Source organism: Hypomesus transpacificus, chromosome 18 (assembly GCF_021917145.1).
Source record: "Hypomesus transpacificus isolate Combined female chromosome 18, fHypTra1, whole genome shotgun sequence".
NCBI classification, from domain to species: Eukaryota; Metazoa; Chordata; class Actinopteri; order Osmeriformes; family Osmeridae; genus Hypomesus; species Hypomesus transpacificus.
Window position 1 is genome coordinate 545,093 of NC_061077.1, and position 16,545 is coordinate 561,637.

Genomic DNA, 16,545 nt, shown 5'->3' on the forward strand with positions numbered 1-16,545 from the left:
TCCCTCGCTCCCTCCCTCTTTTACTCTGCTTTTCTTCCTCCTAACCCCCCAGTAGGAGACTATCCCTCTTTTAATCTCTCTGTTCTCTCCTTCTTCAGTCTTTCTGCTTCTGTTCCATCCATCTCTTTTTTCAGACGGCCCCTTGTCTGCACAGGTCGTCTTAATGAATAGTCGTGAATGTTTGTGAAACAGCTGGTAGAGAGAAAGAGAGGAGAGTTTGTATTGAAAGGAGGAATGAGCAACGTGCCAGGCTCTGGGATGCGTGTTAAACGCCAAATTCTTTTCATGCTAAGAATTTTCTCTCAATATCAAAGAATGTGTTTGCTGTCATTCATTCAGAGTGGTGTATAGCTATATTTAAGTCTCCCTTGAAACAACTGCCCTAACCACAACTTTGGAACCACAATGAGACAAAGACTAAATGGATTTCAGAGAAAACTCTCATACTCAATTGAGCGAATGGCCTTGATATCCTGTCAATGGAACGGGTGTGGTTTCTGTCTGTAGTGTGTGTGGTCACATGTGGGTTCCAAGTGAACTTAAGTCAACTTGACCACAAAGCAGTCCACTGGATCACAGATAATGCTGCATGACTTGAAATATGATATGTCTTTTTCCTCTCAGTTTCCCCTTTCATCTTGTCTTAGATTTGGCTCAGAGACACTAAAACTATCAATCAGTGACTCACTTAAAACATGACTTTGCCTCCCTCACAGGTCAATATAATTGGCCCTTTACTTGAGATTATATATTTTTTTCCCTTATTCTTGCGGGTAATCTTTCAGGCAAGACACTCTCTGTCCAACACTTATACCGACTTGTTGTACGGTTTGCAGCATGAATATTTGTTTTTTTTTTGGTGACCTTTTTTTTTCTTCATACTATTTACATTATGAAATAGACAATACTCAAGATTAATGAGATTTCCGGGACACTGATTAGATTGTGTGTGCGTGAGTGAGTGTATGCATGCGTGTTTGTTTCATGGTAAGAACAGGTGTCAAGGAGAGGCCGATAATCCCTTCTCTGAAGTCAGATGTGCTTTCTGAGGGGCCAGTGGGTGTTTGCGTGCGTTTGTGTGTGTGCACTTGAAAGGGGATAGAGCCAAGGACATGACCAGCAGTCGTTGGAATGTTTTCAGAGTGCAGAAGGGGGGCGCCTTCTCATTTTCACTCTCCTTTATGGCATTCACAGAGGAAATTTCACACCGTATTAAGTTCAGATTTCACTACTGTGGCGCACAGCTGGATCCTATACCTGCATTTCTCTCAAAACTCGTATGTGTGAAATTAGCAGTCATCTTAGCTAAGTGATACTGTTTCATTTCTGCGCAGGGTGTCTTTGAAAAAGGCAGTTGAAGAATGCGCAAAATGGCAGCTTAGAGACTCTATGGGATGTTGCAGCTTCTTCAGCCCAGCCTTCCCTTCAGTTTCTCCGGTACTGAAGCATTGATGGCTGACTTTCAGTCCTGGAATGTGGGATGACTGGTTGTGTTTGTTGAAAGACAGAGAGCCCGAGAGAGACAGAGGGGGATGGTTTAGAAAGAAGAAGAAAAAGAGGACTAAAAGTGCAGAGCGAGCAGGGAGTCTGGCTGTGTTTCTGAACCCCGACACTCAGATCTGAGCGCGGCGTATTAATCACCAATGTAAACACTGTACAGAAGATCTGCCATGTTTTCTTTCCAATATCTCAACCCAATGGCCCTGACCAGACACAACCTCTCACCCTCAGCTTATGCGATGGCCGTTCAGCTTAACCATGACCAGGCCACAGGAAGATTCCTTTTCACCTCAACCCTCTCAGATCTACACGCGTGTCTGTGATGAAAGGCTCAGAAGGGTTGTCCTCTGGACGGGGACCAGAGTCTGTGATATTTCCCCACCTTGGATCATCGGCGCCTGATGCAGTTTCTGTTCTGTTTGTGTTCTCAGAATGTCGGCCAGGGTTCTTCAAAGCCTTGGCGTCCAGCAGGGAGTGCGAGGTGTGTCCTGCCAACACCCAGCTGCTTAGCTCCGGAGCACTGCTCTGCGCCTGTATGGAGAGCTTCTTCCGAGCTCCAGACGACCCCCCTACAGGCCCCTGCTCAGGTGAGGAGGAGGCCAATCTGGGGTCATGTGCTTTTTTATTTTTATGGGACGTCTGAAAAAAACCTACTGAAGTTTATGACACAAGTTTTGTGACAGGCTGAAAGTGGTTACTTAATAAAAGGATGGATAATTAGAATGGTAGTAAAAGGAGCTATAGTAAAAAATGTAATAAAAAAAAGTGGAAGACCAGAAACCTTGAGACAGACATAACCCTTCTAATTGCCCTTTGACCTTACCTCAGGCCCGCCTTCGGAGCCTCGTGACCTGGTTGCCACGACCACTCAGCTGGCGGCGGGCCGGCTGCTTCTCACCTGGACCGCGCCTCTGGACACGGGCGGGCGCAGTGACATCACCTACAGCGTGGAGTGTCGCCGGTGCGACGGCGCCGCCTGCCAGCCTTGCGGGGAGAAGGTCCGCTTCGATCCGGCCAGCGGAGGCCTAACGGACACCCAGGTGTCGTTGAGCGACCTGGAGCCCCACCTCAACTACACCTTCACCGTGGAGGCCCACAGCGGCGTGTCTCAGTTCGCCAGCCAGGCCACGCCACGCATGGGCAACCGGCCTTACACCAGCACCCTTACCACCGCCCTGGACTACACAGGTGGGTGACGAGAGAGTTCAACGGCAACGACTTCATGACAACTTGTGGGGTGCACATGCTGCTTTATATATGTGCCGATCTAGCTGTGTTTTTCTTAACTCCCTTCTCTGTGCACTTTTTCTCCTCAGAGCCCCCCAAGGTGACCTCCATGCGTTTGGATGAGCGGACCTCCACCAGCTTGTCTGTCTCCTGGATGGTGGCCTCCCGCAGGGCTCAGCCCCGGCCCATCCAATACGAACTCATCTACCGCAAGAAGGTACGTCCCTCTGCCCAGCAGCAAAGCTCTCCAAAAATACCGCGCCAAGGCCTTCGACGACCAGATCTCACCAGCTCCTAGTTGACCAATCCTTTCCCCCCTTCTTTCTGCCCACCCTTTTGTCTCCTGTCCTTTGTTCCCAGGATGACAACGTGAACATGTACACAGTGTTGGTCCTGGACAAGAGCTCAGCCCAGATCATTGACCTTGCCCCAGGCACGGCCTACCTCTTCAAGGTGCAGCCCCTCACCCTTGAGGGCGTTCCCTGGGGCTCAGGCATGGAGGACGAGTTTGAGACGATGTCTGAACGTAAGACAGGAAAACAGGGATGGGTGGAACTCGGTGGTGGAGCAATTTGACCCCAGATCAAGTCCCTCCCTCCCTCCATCGCTTTGTATAAAAGCCTCTGCTAATTAATACATTTTTTATCATAGGAAGGAAGGGAGGTAGGAACGGAAAAATGATTGGAAGACTGCTTACATCTCCTACGTGTTTATTAGCTGTGATGTGTTGCTTCTCCAAAGCAGAGCGGTGTGTGTCTAACGTGTGTCTGTGTGTTGCAGCCTCTTCGGCCCAGAACAACACAGCGGTGATCTTCGGCGCAGCGGCAATCGTAGCAGCCGTGTTGTTTATCGTGGTGGTAGTCCTGCTCGTACGTAAACGGTCAGTGCCAAGCCATAACGACCCCCCCCCCCCGCCCCCGTCCCTTCTCTCTCCTCACTTCCTCGCACTTCTGTTAAACAGTCATAATACACACTCCTTTAGCGGGTTTCCTCTCTCATGCTTCCCTTTTTTCCTTTTGTGAGCGCCCCAACTGCCCCTTCATTCAGTCTCTCTCCACCTCTCTCTCTCCACCTCTCTCTCTCCACCTCCCTCCTCCTTTCCCTTTTTGCTACTCTCACTTTCTCTTTATCTGTATCTGTGTCCTTGCACTCACTGGGGAAGAATTGGTGTTGAATGCGGCTTGTCATTGCTCAATGAGTATACTCTAGTGAGTGTTGGGCTTTGAAAGGAAATGAGCCCGAGAGGGACATTGTGACTGATAAGGGCTGCTTGCCTCTTTCTGTGCCAGACAGTAGCCATTTTGTAAAGGTGACCCCCCCTGCTACCGTACAAGAGTAGTGCTGCCGCCTGTCTACCCGCTGCCTGCCTGTCTGTCTGTCTGGTAAATGGAATGGCAAACACAGATTGTCTTTGGCTTTTATCAAAGCACTGTTTGAGTGAATAGACGCGGTGTGCCAATGACTAGGCTTCTATAGAGACAAGCTAGTCCCTGGGCTCTCCTTGAAAAGAGAGACGATTGTGGCTGAGTAGAGTTGCCTGAGTTATCAACCAGGCAATAAAATAAAACAAGCATGGAAATAAAGAGAAAAGTAAAAAATGTGTTTGGATTGAGATGACAGTTGCTTATTTTTTCTTGTTCAGGAGAAGGAACTCTCATGCAAGACAAGGACCAGAAGACACATATTTTTCCAGCTCAGGTACACAAGAAAATAGAAGCTCCTTTCTCTCTTTTTCCTCGTTTTATTCGGCAAAATATTAACATATATTATTATATATATATATATATATATTTTTTTTTTTCTAGAGCAACTTAAGCCGTTGAAGACCTATGTGGATCCACACACTTACGAGGACCCCAACACGGCCGTCCTCAAGTTTGCCAGTGAGATTCATCCAAACCATGTAACCAAGCAGAAAGTCATTGGAGCTGGTGAGTGAGAAATACTGTAAAAACAATCTTAATCGTGGGTTTGAGACAAAAGTGTTGAAGGGTTTTTCCATCTCCAGTCACTGTAAAGTCAGCTTTGTTCGTTTTACAGACTAGCTTTTTGAGAGACGGTGGTTACATTGTGTTATGTGTTCCCACTCAACAAGTTTGGACATATCAATATGAGGCAACTCCTTAAGGCTCAGGAGGGACCACAGTTTTAGACTCTAAATACTCTGTAATCATAGCAAATAGTCACTGTATAGAAAAGTTGTTGGACCTGAAAGCAAGTATTGAAAGAGGAGAGAACTTCTTAGCTCAATACAACATCAGTTTATTTTGGTGTGACCACCTTTAACCTTTAAACCCACCCCTTCATTTCCCACGACAACGTTGCTTGACCCCCCCCCCCCCCCTTCTACTCACCCCCCCCATATAACAGCTGATTCTCATGCTCCCACACTGCTGGCCCCTCCACCAATCAGATCTCACCGCCTTTGACACAATCCTTCAGCACATGCCCCACACGCCTTGTTTACGCTTTGCTTATCCAATTACTAAGAAAACCCAGACAAAAGCATAGAAAACAATCCCCCCAAAAAGACATCTCTGGCTAAATTGTTTGTGCTATTTATTTATTTACTTACATATATATGTTTGTTTCTACAGGGGAGTTTGGAGAGGTGTACCGTGGTATTCTGAAGCCTCCGGGCAGGAAGGAGGTGGCGGTGGCCATCAAGACCCTGAAGCCCGGCTACTCAGAGAAGCAAAGACAGGACTTCCTGAGTGAGGCCAGCATCATGGGACAGTTCTCTCACCAGAACATCATCCACCTAGAGGGGGTTGTCACCAAATGTAAGACCGGACTTCGTTAACGTTCCCCACCCGTGTTTGACCACACCCACAACAACAAGCCGTTATTCAAATCCTAACAGTTTCAACAATGATTATTCAAATATGACATGCTCTACTTGGCCAGTAAACTAAAATAAAAAATGTACATCTCATCCATTTGACTGACATTACCTTGCTTTTCTTGTTTTTTACAGTCAAGCATGCCATGATCATCACCGAGTATATGGAGAATGGAGCTCTGGATAAGTACCTGAAGGTGAGTTCATTAAACGTGTACAGCAGTCCACACATATCAAAGCAGTGGTTGAATAAGAGCCGAACAGTGTGTTGGTGGGAAGTGGCTGAGCATTCACATCTGTCTGTCTATCTGTCTGTCTTTCTGTCTGTCTTTCTGTCTGTCTGTCTTTCTGTCTGTCTGTGTTTGCCTCAGGACCACGACGGTGAGATGTCGTCCTTCCAGCTGGTGGGCATGCTGCGGGGCATCGCGGCCGGTATGAAGTACCTGTCAGACATGAGCTATGTCCACAGAGACTTGGCTGCTCGCAACATCCTGGTGAACAACAGCCTTGAGTGCAAGGTGTCCGACTTTGGGCTGTCCCGCGTGCTCGAAGATGACCCCGAGGGCACCTACACCACCAGTGTGAGTTGAAGCTGCACAACTTGTTAGCTTGAATATACTAAAGGAGCTCTTAATCAGTTAGTACTAAGGTTTTCTAGCTAGGTATAGATTTTATTGAGCATACCGGACTGGTTCTGTCCCCATATCCAAATGCTTCCAGTTCTGAAGGAGTTTTTTCCCTCATGCCAAACAGGGCGGTAAGATCCCCATTCGCTGGACAGCTCCAGAGGCCATTGCCTACAGGAAGTTCACCTCTGCCAGTGATGTGTGGAGTTTTGGCATCGTTATGTGGGAGGTCATGGCCTTTGGGGAGAGGCCCTACTGGGACATGAGTAACCATGAGGTAGGCTGCAAACCCTGCTGCTCAGGGTGTTCTAGTCTTCTCATTATTTTCCTTGTTATTTGCTGTAGAAAACGCCAACATATACAACATTTGAACAGTATTCATTCGTTCAAATCAGACTCTCACACCAGCGCCAATGTCCAGGAAGTAACAGTCACCAGTGTTTGGGGGTGTCTGAGATCTTTGTGTGACCTTTGACCTCTTGTGGCAGGTGATGAAGGCCATCAACGAGGCGTTCAGACTGCCGGCGCCCATGGACTGTCCGTCGGCAGTGTACCAGCTGATGCTCCAGTGCTGGCTGCAGGACCGCTCCAAGAGACCGCGCTTCCCAGACATCGTCAGCCTGCTGGACAAGCTGCTTCGGAGCCCTGACTCCCTGAAGGCCATCGCGGACTTTGACCCACGGTAGCGTTTGCGTTACTGGACTTGTTTACTCTCTGCTTTACTGCTTACTTATGATGTCGAATTTCCTTCGGGACTGATAAAGCGAATTGAATTGCTTTGTTTATTCAAACGGAATTCAAAATTCTACGTGGAAAAATACGGAGTCGTTTTTTTAAGTCTTGTCGGGTCTGGGTCAGTACAGTACAGTTAGTGGTTGCGTGTGGTTGTATTTGTGTGTGTGTTTCAATGCATATTTGTCTGAATGAGAGTCACAAATGACGAGAGAATAGAGTTGTCACGATCACCTTTCTTATCAGTTTACCCAACTGCCCCAACTGGTTTTTTATCTCTCTCTCGTCTCGGAACACTATAATTACATCCTTTGCTTTGCTGTGCTGTGACTGATGTGGGAGGATCTGTTGGTGATTATCGCTGGGATCTGTTTGGCTTCATCTAGGGTGTCCATTCGCCTGCCTAGCACCAGTGGTTCGGACGGCTCCCCCTTCAGGTCGGTGTCAGAATGGCTGGAATCCATTAAGATGAACCAGTACAGCGAGAACTTCTCCTGTGCTGGCGTAGTCACCATGGATCAGGTGCTGCATATGAAAAACGAGTAAGTGGAGATTAATTTGACATTAAAAGAATGACGCATGTTGTAAAAAGAAGATCATGATTAACCCTTACAGAGTTTATGTGACAAAACACATTCGTTGCTTCTGTTTTCAGAGCTGTGTTATACTGGAAATGTTCTGGAAGTGTTTTGGAGGAGGTCAGGAGTAGCGTTATTGTCCTGTTTTTGTTAAAAAAATTGCCGCTTTTAACAGCCAGTAGAATAGTTTATGCACAATATAAACTCCAGCCTCAACTACAACATGAGAAACGAGTGAGATGGAAAATATGCTGGATAAAGAGAAAGACTAGGCTCATTTGTGGTTGCCTGGTGGTGGCGGCTTTTGGTTCCCTCCCTCCCTCTCCCCCTCCCTCCCTCCCTCCCTCCCTCCCTCCCTCCCTCCCTCCCTCCCTCCCTCCCTCCCTCCCTCCCTCCCTCCCTCCCTCCCTCCCTCCCTCCCTCCCTCCCTCCCTCCTTCTTTTTTCCTCTGCCCCCTCTCCTCACCCACACTTGCTTCCCTGGGCAGTACTTTAGCTTGAGCTAAACCCCACTGCCTCTGTCTGTGCAGGGCAAAAGGCCTTTGTGGTTTCCGCAGCATTAAAAGGGAGGAGGAGTAAGATGTGGAGGAGGAGAGCAGAACTCCAGTAGAGCAGAAAGGGTGATGTGGCGATTAGGGGGATGGAGTAGTTGGAGTTGCCCCCTAAGCCCTCTGCACTTCAGTCTTGAAAGATGGAAGAGGTGCATGTAACATGGTGGAAATTCCGAGGGAAAGATTTCTCAATTAACGTGCAGGAATGAGATACCGGGAGAACACTGGCATAGAATTGAATCTCTATTCAAAAAGTGTTGTCAGGATGAAAGAATTGAATCTCTATTCAAAAAGTTTTTGTCAGGATGAAAAAACTATGTGTAGGGGAAAAAAAAAGATTTTAATTAATTTAAGGCCATAATCCTAGACATGATTTAGTGCGGGCTGTGCTGAAACTTGTCTTTGAAGTGCTGTATTCTTTAGTGAGATTTTTACATCCCCTATGTTCCAGCTTCTGTCATCTGGTAGCACTCTAACAAAACCATCAGCTATTTACAACACTCTCTCTGCTCACCAGACATGTGATTCATGGCTGGCAGGGAGAATCCTAGTTAAGTAATCAAGGCTTTAATTAAAGCTGTAATGAAGGGCTGGGATGTCGCACTTCTTGTGCAAGTTACTGTCACGGGGGGGGGGGGGGGGCTACTGTAATGATGTTACATGCTCTCTCTGTTATCTCAAAAAGGAGATTGAAGGATTTCCTGAAAGATATATTTTTTATAAAATTGATATGATGTAGTACACTAGAATGGGGATCAAATCAAAGAATACATTTGAATTGTTAGAACAAAGCCAAGGTTGCCAGTCCTGGATCTGACACACTTGTCTCTTCTATTTCACAGGGATATCAAGAACATTGGCGTGAGACTGCCCGGCCATTTGAAAAGGATCGCCTACAGCATCTTGGGCCTGAAAGACCAGACCAGCACCCTGAGTGTTTTTGCTGTGTGACCTGATCCCACTGTCAAAGGAATTTGAATCGGACACTGAAATGGGCAGCCCTCAGACTGAACTTTAAACTAAGCTGAGCTGGATGAAGCTGCGGGGACGGCTTTGGACCGGCAAAGCCTGACGTTCATGACCAGCCAAAAGAGACTGACTTGCTGTACTTGGAGAGTTGTACCAGATTACAGATTCTGTATCAGATAACAGATTTGTAACAGTTCAATTTATCCATACAAAAAAAAGACTGGGTAAAAATACACAGTAACAGATGGGCCAGTTAGCCTTTGTAGATGAGAGTTATATATATTTTATTATCCATGTCTTGTGTACACATACAAGCCATTTCTCAAGCTTTGAATATTTTCTTCTTTGCATTCCAACTTTAACCCACACACAATATCAAGTGTTTGAAAGCGATCGAGTCAACCAAGCGAAGCCTTTCCTGTTAAGGCTAGTGTGTTAAATAAAAACGTTTCGGTTGTCTCTCGTAGCTGCAGGCCCCATGATTGCCAAAGAGAAAAGGACACGCAATGACATTGATCTGTTCAATCGATGAGACTGTGTGGGGGGAAAAGTGGTCTGCTGTAGCATTCTGAGCATTCTGGGAAAAAAAGCCAGTGGTGGTATTGTCTCACGAGAGTAGAGTAATAACACCATAGTCCACATCGTCTCCTGCTAAACGATGCACTCCATACAGAGGACGGACTGAAACATGCATGTGCTGGCCATAGAAGTTAACAAGTTGCATAGGTTTGATTTGAGATCTCCATAAAGTTGGATGTTGTTGGCTGTTGCCATGTCTACTACTGGCTTTATTTCGATTTTAAGCTATGATCTAATTACGAGTTAATAAATGAGGTACTCATGTTTAGTTTTTAGGTTTTGTTTTTGCTCTCACTGCTTGTTCAAAAACATCACTTATGTAGCACTTATACCAGTTAGAATCCATTGTTCTTGGTTGGGTTTGATAACATTTGATTAATTTGTAATTATTTGTATTCATGTTTTAAGTTAATGAGGAAACAGACAAATGAAATACTATGCTTGAATTGAATAAATATATCTGGATTACCTTTCAAATGCATTGTGTCGAACTTCAGCAAGTTAGGAATACATAGTGTGCAAGATCTTTTTTCAATCAGTAAACAAAACATATGCTTTCTACAGATAACTTTTGTTATGTCTCTGAATACTTCATATCATGTACATATTAGCTTGGTTTCCAATTTCAATGTGACCAGATTTTTAAATCTGGAAACTGGATATTCTATTTTCATAGTTTTTGAAGTTTAGTAAAAGGAAATGTCAAGAGAACATTTTGCTTTTTCATTGCATATCCTGAATCCACTTCATGCATTCCACTGAGTGGATAGATTCTGTGTTTATGGAAATACCTTGGATGCCTCAAATATTCCACCTGCCCATGCTTATTTTACCACAATGCTCTTAAATAATGACTGCAAATCATTTTGTTACTGAATCCCTCCCCATTACTTGAATTTTGTGTTTTATTTCCCTCATATATGCATCCGTAAAAAAGTTTGACAGCATTTTAATTTAGTGTTAATTTAGTTTAATCTGTCTTTCTGACAAATAGCAGTTGCTTCTTTCTTTTCTCCACTGTTTTGTTTTTACTTTATTTAATAGCCTATTTATTTTTTACTTGTATTTATTTTCATAACATTGAGCTGGGATGTATGCATAATTGAAGGTTGTTTTTCAGTCACAATAAAAAAAAAAATGTTGATCTCTTTTATCCATCAGTTTGTATCTTGTTTATATCTATGTCTGATCTTCATGGCTGTGTCTTCCAATAAAGCCTGCCAATTGATTTATTTTGGTATCCTCCCTTTTATAGTTGAGGAGATAAAAGCTGCAGGCAGAATTTAATTAGTTTGAAACAAGTATGACATCAAGACTTGATATCTTTTTGATGTTTCTGTTTGTTTCCTCCCACTGAGTCACGGATGGGCATTCATATTCTGAGAAACTGTTGCTAAGCTACTACTAAGGGGGTACATCGACCAACTTTAAATATATTCAACAATAAATATTGCTTAGATTTAGGAAAGAGGGATTTAAAATTTCACATCATTGCATTTCACGTTACTGATACCCCGCTACTTTATAATTCATAAATCTGTTTGGAAACAAAGTCAAATCAATGAATATTTGAGACAAACAGATACACTGTCAGACAACAAGGTCAAAGTCAACATGATGGGAGTCTATGAAATGCCTGCTACAATGCATCAGCAAGTCCAGACCTGCCAGGCCCACTATTTTGCACTCAGTGTCAACCAAACCCTGTCCTAATCTATTACTAGATTAACTAATGTTGGGAGAGCCATTAATCTGACGCCCTCCATTTTGAATTTATCAGCCATGTTTGACTGATGCCTGTAACCTTTAATGCATTTCACTGATAGGAGTGTATAAGAATAGGAGTGTTTGAGAATAGGAATGTCAATATTTGGATAGTAAATTTATCTGTCAGGCAAGTTTGACCTACAATGAACACACAGTCAAAGAGGTAAAAAGTCCACGCATCCTTGATTCAAGTAGATGGATAGATACTTATTTTAAAAAAGACTGGTAAAAGTTTAAGTACTAACTACACTCTTTCACTCAAGTTACAGTAAAGAAGTATTGGCTCTGACATAGGGTATTTTTAAGTAAAAAGTAGCCAATACAACAACTGTTTTAGTGTCACGGTATGGTTTAAACCTGTTTGTGTGAATATATATATATATTTGTATTGCTTCAAGCCATTTGTCATAATGATGGCTGGCTATTTGCACAAGCACTATTTTACATTATCCATAGGTACGTAACTGCTTGCTACCGCAAGTTGTTGACCTATGGGTCAAAAAGATTTTAAAGTGTAAAACTGAATTTGTATATAGATTTGTATCTTCAAAACCATATTTTCACATGCGCAGAGAAGATGTGTATCTTTGAAACATGATTTTCCAAAGGGCAGCCAACGCTCATTGACCATGAAACACCAGTTCACACGCTCTCACAGCACACCTTGTAGGCTATTTCTCACGCTGAGAAGGTTGGTTTGTAGGCAGCAAAAATGATGTTGGCCCCACCAAAATCTTAAATTGTTAACCCTGAAAGCCTATTAAATCCAATTTTCAAAAGCGGAAATTCCTTATGCATATTGCATCAGCCAGGTCAACAACTTCTGATGGCTAGCAGTTACGTTTGTTCCCCGTCTCCCACAACATGCCGTTTTATAAGGAGTTTGGATGATCTTCCCAACATGACAATTAACGATGTGCATATTTGATTCCATGTTGCTGCCCTTCAAGCGAGAGTGAAAAGGGGTTCAAATTGTACGTTTCGAGCTACACGGACTGTGGAGTTAAGTGATTCTAAAAGCCCTTAACACTACATGGACGATGGTAAGGTTTATCGAACTCACACAGTAAAAGTAGCTAGACTAGCTCTATCACTAGCATCTAGGGATTTGAGCAGCAACATTAGCTAGGCTAGTTAGGGTTAGCTAGGCGAGTTACCCATTTTTTTCTACAATATAATTTATTCAATTATATGATTGTCAGCTTGCTTGCTGGTCGTTAATGTTAACGTATAAATAATCAACACTAGTCAGTATTGGTTCCCCCTGGATGATGTTACATGGATTTCGAAGTTGCTTACGAAAATCTAGAAATGGGAGAGATCGACCTGTTCTCGTTCCATGAAAAAAAGTGAAAAGCCGAACAAAAGAGTGTAGGTATAATAGAGCAATAGCCCTATTAGGCCTTACATAACCTATTAGGCCCAATATGTCCCAACTAAATACAAGACAGTTAGCTCCCCTAGTCACACTGGTAACTGGACCTAAAATTTAAGGAGTGAGTAGTTGTCTGAAAAATAATTAGTGAAGTAATATACTGAGATTCCAGAGAAGTCTACTTAAGCACAGTAACAAAGTATTTGTACTTTGTTACTTCAACAGTACAGGTGGACACAATATCGGAACTTGGGAGACGTTATTTGTTTTCCTTATTTTTTTGTCCTTGACTTTTGCATTGTGTGTGTTTTATGTGTCTTTGAGGTGAGTAGGATGCCTAGAAATAGTCATGGCTTTGTGTGAAGCACAAACCAAGAAAGTGTTCTGCACTTTTTCCATCCTTTTCCGCCCGTGTCTCATATGTGGTGGAACATTTCTTTCCCAGAAGGAAAAACAAGAATGAACCACATTAAACAATTTCATTGCTAAATGTGTGCATCCATGTTTGTATGCAAGTGAAGTCATATCAGGATTGAAGCAATTGTAAAAGAAGTCATGCAGAAAGCAGTATCGTGCAGCTTGTGTGGAAGAGACACAAAGAGAGAGAGTGGAAAAAAGACAGACTGGAGAGAGATCGAGATAAAGAGAGAGAGAGAGACATAGAAAGACATGGAGAGAGAGATACTTAGAGAGCCAGAGAGCCCCAAAGCATGTGTATCTGCGCCATCCAGGGCTTAGTTATAGGCCGCAATAGCATGTTTGGTGATTGTGTTGAAGGCTGTGAGTCTATGCATGGTACTTGATCCCTCCCCTGTGTGTTATTCTGTGTGGGGGCTGCGGATTCCGTTTTTTGAGCTTTCATCCTTGCAGTGGCTTTTAAGATGTCTCTGGTCTTTAAGATAATGTCCATGTAGAAAGAGTAACTAACCGTGCTTCTAAGACCATGTTGCCGTTCATGCACTGTTGTGTATTTCTCTTTTTCTCTTCTTTTTGTTCTGGGTAGCTCCCATTTTCATGTGCGGAACTGAAACCTCTGTGGAATTTACATCCCTGCTAATTTTAGAGATGGGTTCCTGACCAAAAACACATCCTCCAATTTCTGTCTAAATTGGTCATTCGTCTCTCTGCTCCCCCCACTCTCTCTCTTTCTCTCTCTCTCTCTCTCTCTTTCTTTCTTTCTTTCTTTCTTTCTTTCTTTCTTTCTTTCTTTCTTTCTTTCTTTCTTTCTTTCTTTCTTTCTTTCTTTCTTTCTTTCTTTCTTTCTCTCTCTCTTTTTTTCTGTCTCATTCTCTCTCTTTTTTTCTCTGTCTCATTTTCTCTCTCTCTCTCTCTCTCTCTCTCTCTCTCTCTCTCTCTCTCTCTCTCTCTCTCTCTCTCTCTCATTCTTTCTCTTTTTCTCTGTCTCATTCTCTTTCTCTCTCAACCTCCATCTAGCTCAGCCTCCCATTTAAAAAATAAGTCTCTCGCCTAATTGAATTTCTCCTTTGAAGCAGATCCCGTCGATGTTGTTGATATTGCTCTTGATGGTTCCGAATGTATAAACTCGTTTATTGAAGTAAATATCTGGCCCAAAACATTATTGTGTAAATAAAAACAGTTTTTACAAGATGAAAATGTGGGGGAAACATTAACAACGTAACCTCTTGAAAGATACATCTCAGTGATTACAAATTTTTTACGCAGTGCAGATCAGCTTGATAAAATTCCAGTTTCCTTTTCAAAACTGTAACACAGTCCTTCTGGCTAGGTTTCTGATCTTTGTGAACTTACTTCGAACTTAGGCCTCACATTTTTTAAATGTATATGCTCCTAATGTCTGTGGATTGTACTACACTGGATTACTGGGGTAATATGTCACTAAAGAAAGTCAAACTTGTGCAGGCTGATCAGATACACAAAGAATATATTACCCTGTGTTTCCATGGAGACAGGCTGTGTACTGCCATTTCCCCTAGAGTCACTGTGTCAGCGTCTCTGTGGGGGTCTGTATTTCACAGAATAAAGCTGGGCTCAAGATTTTATTTAGCCTATTTTGTTGAATATAATGTAATCATGGGGTAGACAGTTGTTTTGTTCGACATGTACTTCTCTTAAGAGGGAGATTTAGTTTTGTGCCATACGTTCTTTTTACCTTTCAATTTAAATACATATTAAGCTGCTATAGCCTACTATAGACTCTTGAGTTATACCGCCTTTGGGAATATGAAACCTCAACAAAAAGTCTTACGGGCAAAACACTAAAACACAGAAACTTCTCAAACTCATTGTTGTATTTTTCTTGGCCCCACAGTTTCACCCAGCATGTTGTCTTTTTCAAACTTTATAGCCTTTTTTTTCTTCTTTTTTTTAACCCTGCTATTCTTCGTCTCTTGCCCACCCTCGCCCCCCTCCTTATTCCCCCCCTGTCTACATGTGTTTTGGAGGCCATTAATCGTTCCCGGCTCAACATGAACCCCAGCAGATAATTACAGTCATTAAACCAATTAGGGAGCGCATGGAGGGGAGGGCTGGGCTGGCCCTGAGGCCTCCCAGTCCCCTCAGTCAGGATCGGGACGCCCGGCCCTGTCAAGGTGGTCCTCAAGCTCCTGGCATCACTTTTAACCCACCAGAGGCAGAAATTACTTCAGCCCAGTTTTGGATTAATGCAATTTCCTGTCAGAGCCGCCTTGGATGGACCTTGCCAACGTAGCTGCAGGAGAAGGAGCACTCCCTCCGCTTCACCCCCACCCTCCACCCTCTCCCCACCCCCCTAAACTCCCACAGGACAAGGCTGCCATTTAGCTTTGTGTCATCCAAATGTGTCGTGTGGAGCCCAGAAGGCCAGACTTCAGGAGACGGAGAGATGAGGAGAGTGTGGCGAGAAGGGGGGAAAGGAAAGCGGTCATTCTGTCGACGGTGGTTTGAAACGTTCGGTCCGTCATGCGACTCTTGAGTTAATATTATCATTTCACTGCTCCAGGCATGGGAGTTCATGGGGCTTTAAGATATGGTGTGCACAGGCAACATTGATCCTGAGCCACTGAAACAAACGGGAAGAAATAGTTCAGTAACAGTCCACAAAACCCCTGAATGTCCCTCACACATCCGTGGAAGTTCTCGTATGGTTAGCTGGACTGGATCTCTTTCTGTACCCGTCTCTGTTTTATGGACCTGTTCCCGGTGTTCTCATGTTGTTGTATTTGGCTCTTGTGTGTGTGAACTATGCCTAGGACAAGCTCCATAGGTCCTTAAAGGACAATATTATGAATATGGAGTTTTAGTTTGCTCAGATTGAACTCCTGCAGTTTATTCAGTGCATTAAACGTACAAATGTAGCACTTTCAATAATTGACCAGGCAGTGGATACATAGACAAGATACATTTGTTTGTGTGTTTTCCACACATCCACTGTTTTAAAACTAAAAACTTAAATCTCCTGCTGTTTTAATAATTTGCATATCTGCAAAATAAATAGTTTATGAAGGGAAACTGTGCCCCTTGTGGCAATAGAAACAATGGTACATTTGATGATTCAATGAGGAAAACAGATTACATTTTTTACTTCAACACATCACTGTGTTCACAGTTTCCCTCTAGCAGAACACACAAATTCCCGTTTAATAAGATCTTGGATTAAGCACAATATAGATTTGTTTGTGTCATCCTTGGCTACAGAACCAGGTAAACACAAACAGAATAGAGGAACTTGGGAAGTCCCTCAGTGATAACAAGCTCCAATAGAATGTAGGAACTAGAATTGAGAATCTCTATTTATCTACACTCCATGGGAGTGGGTTTACAGAAGAAATGAGGTCAAGGCA

The 16,545-nt window shown here is 43.5% G+C and overlaps 1 protein-coding gene across 1 annotated transcript; it reads left to right on the forward strand.

Annotated features, from left to right (window-relative positions):
* Nucleotides 1-1,359: 1,359 nt before the first annotated feature.
* On the forward strand, nucleotides 1,360-10,076 carry epha2b (eph receptor A2 b). The gene is made up of 14 exons (XM_047040284.1): nucleotides 1,360-2,087; nucleotides 2,329-2,688; nucleotides 2,817-2,944; nucleotides 3,088-3,253; nucleotides 3,508-3,607; nucleotides 4,370-4,425; nucleotides 4,533-4,658; nucleotides 5,325-5,510; nucleotides 5,705-5,766; nucleotides 5,941-6,150; nucleotides 6,323-6,472; nucleotides 6,684-6,877; nucleotides 7,314-7,469; nucleotides 8,898-10,076. The coding sequence occupies exons 1-14, from the start codon at nucleotides 1,823-1,825 to the stop codon at nucleotides 9,004-9,006; spliced, it is 2,268 nt and encodes a 755-aa protein (XP_046896240.1). The 5' UTR covers nucleotides 1,360-1,822; the 3' UTR covers nucleotides 9,007-10,076.
* Nucleotides 10,077-16,545: the final 6,469 nt, after the last annotated feature.

Coding starts and splice junctions, on each gene's coding strand:
- epha2b (XM_047040284.1), top strand. CDS start 1,823: ATGAAAGGCTCAGAAGGGTTGTCCTCTGGACGGGGACCAGAGTCTGTG. Junction 4,659..5,324: donor GCAGAAAGTCATTGGAGCTG/GTGAGTGAGAAA, acceptor TTGTTTCTACAG/GGGAGTTTGGAGAGGTGTAC. Junction 5,767..5,940: donor CTCTGGATAAGTACCTGAAG/GTGAGTTCATTA, acceptor TGTTTGCCTCAG/GACCACGACGGTGAGATGTC.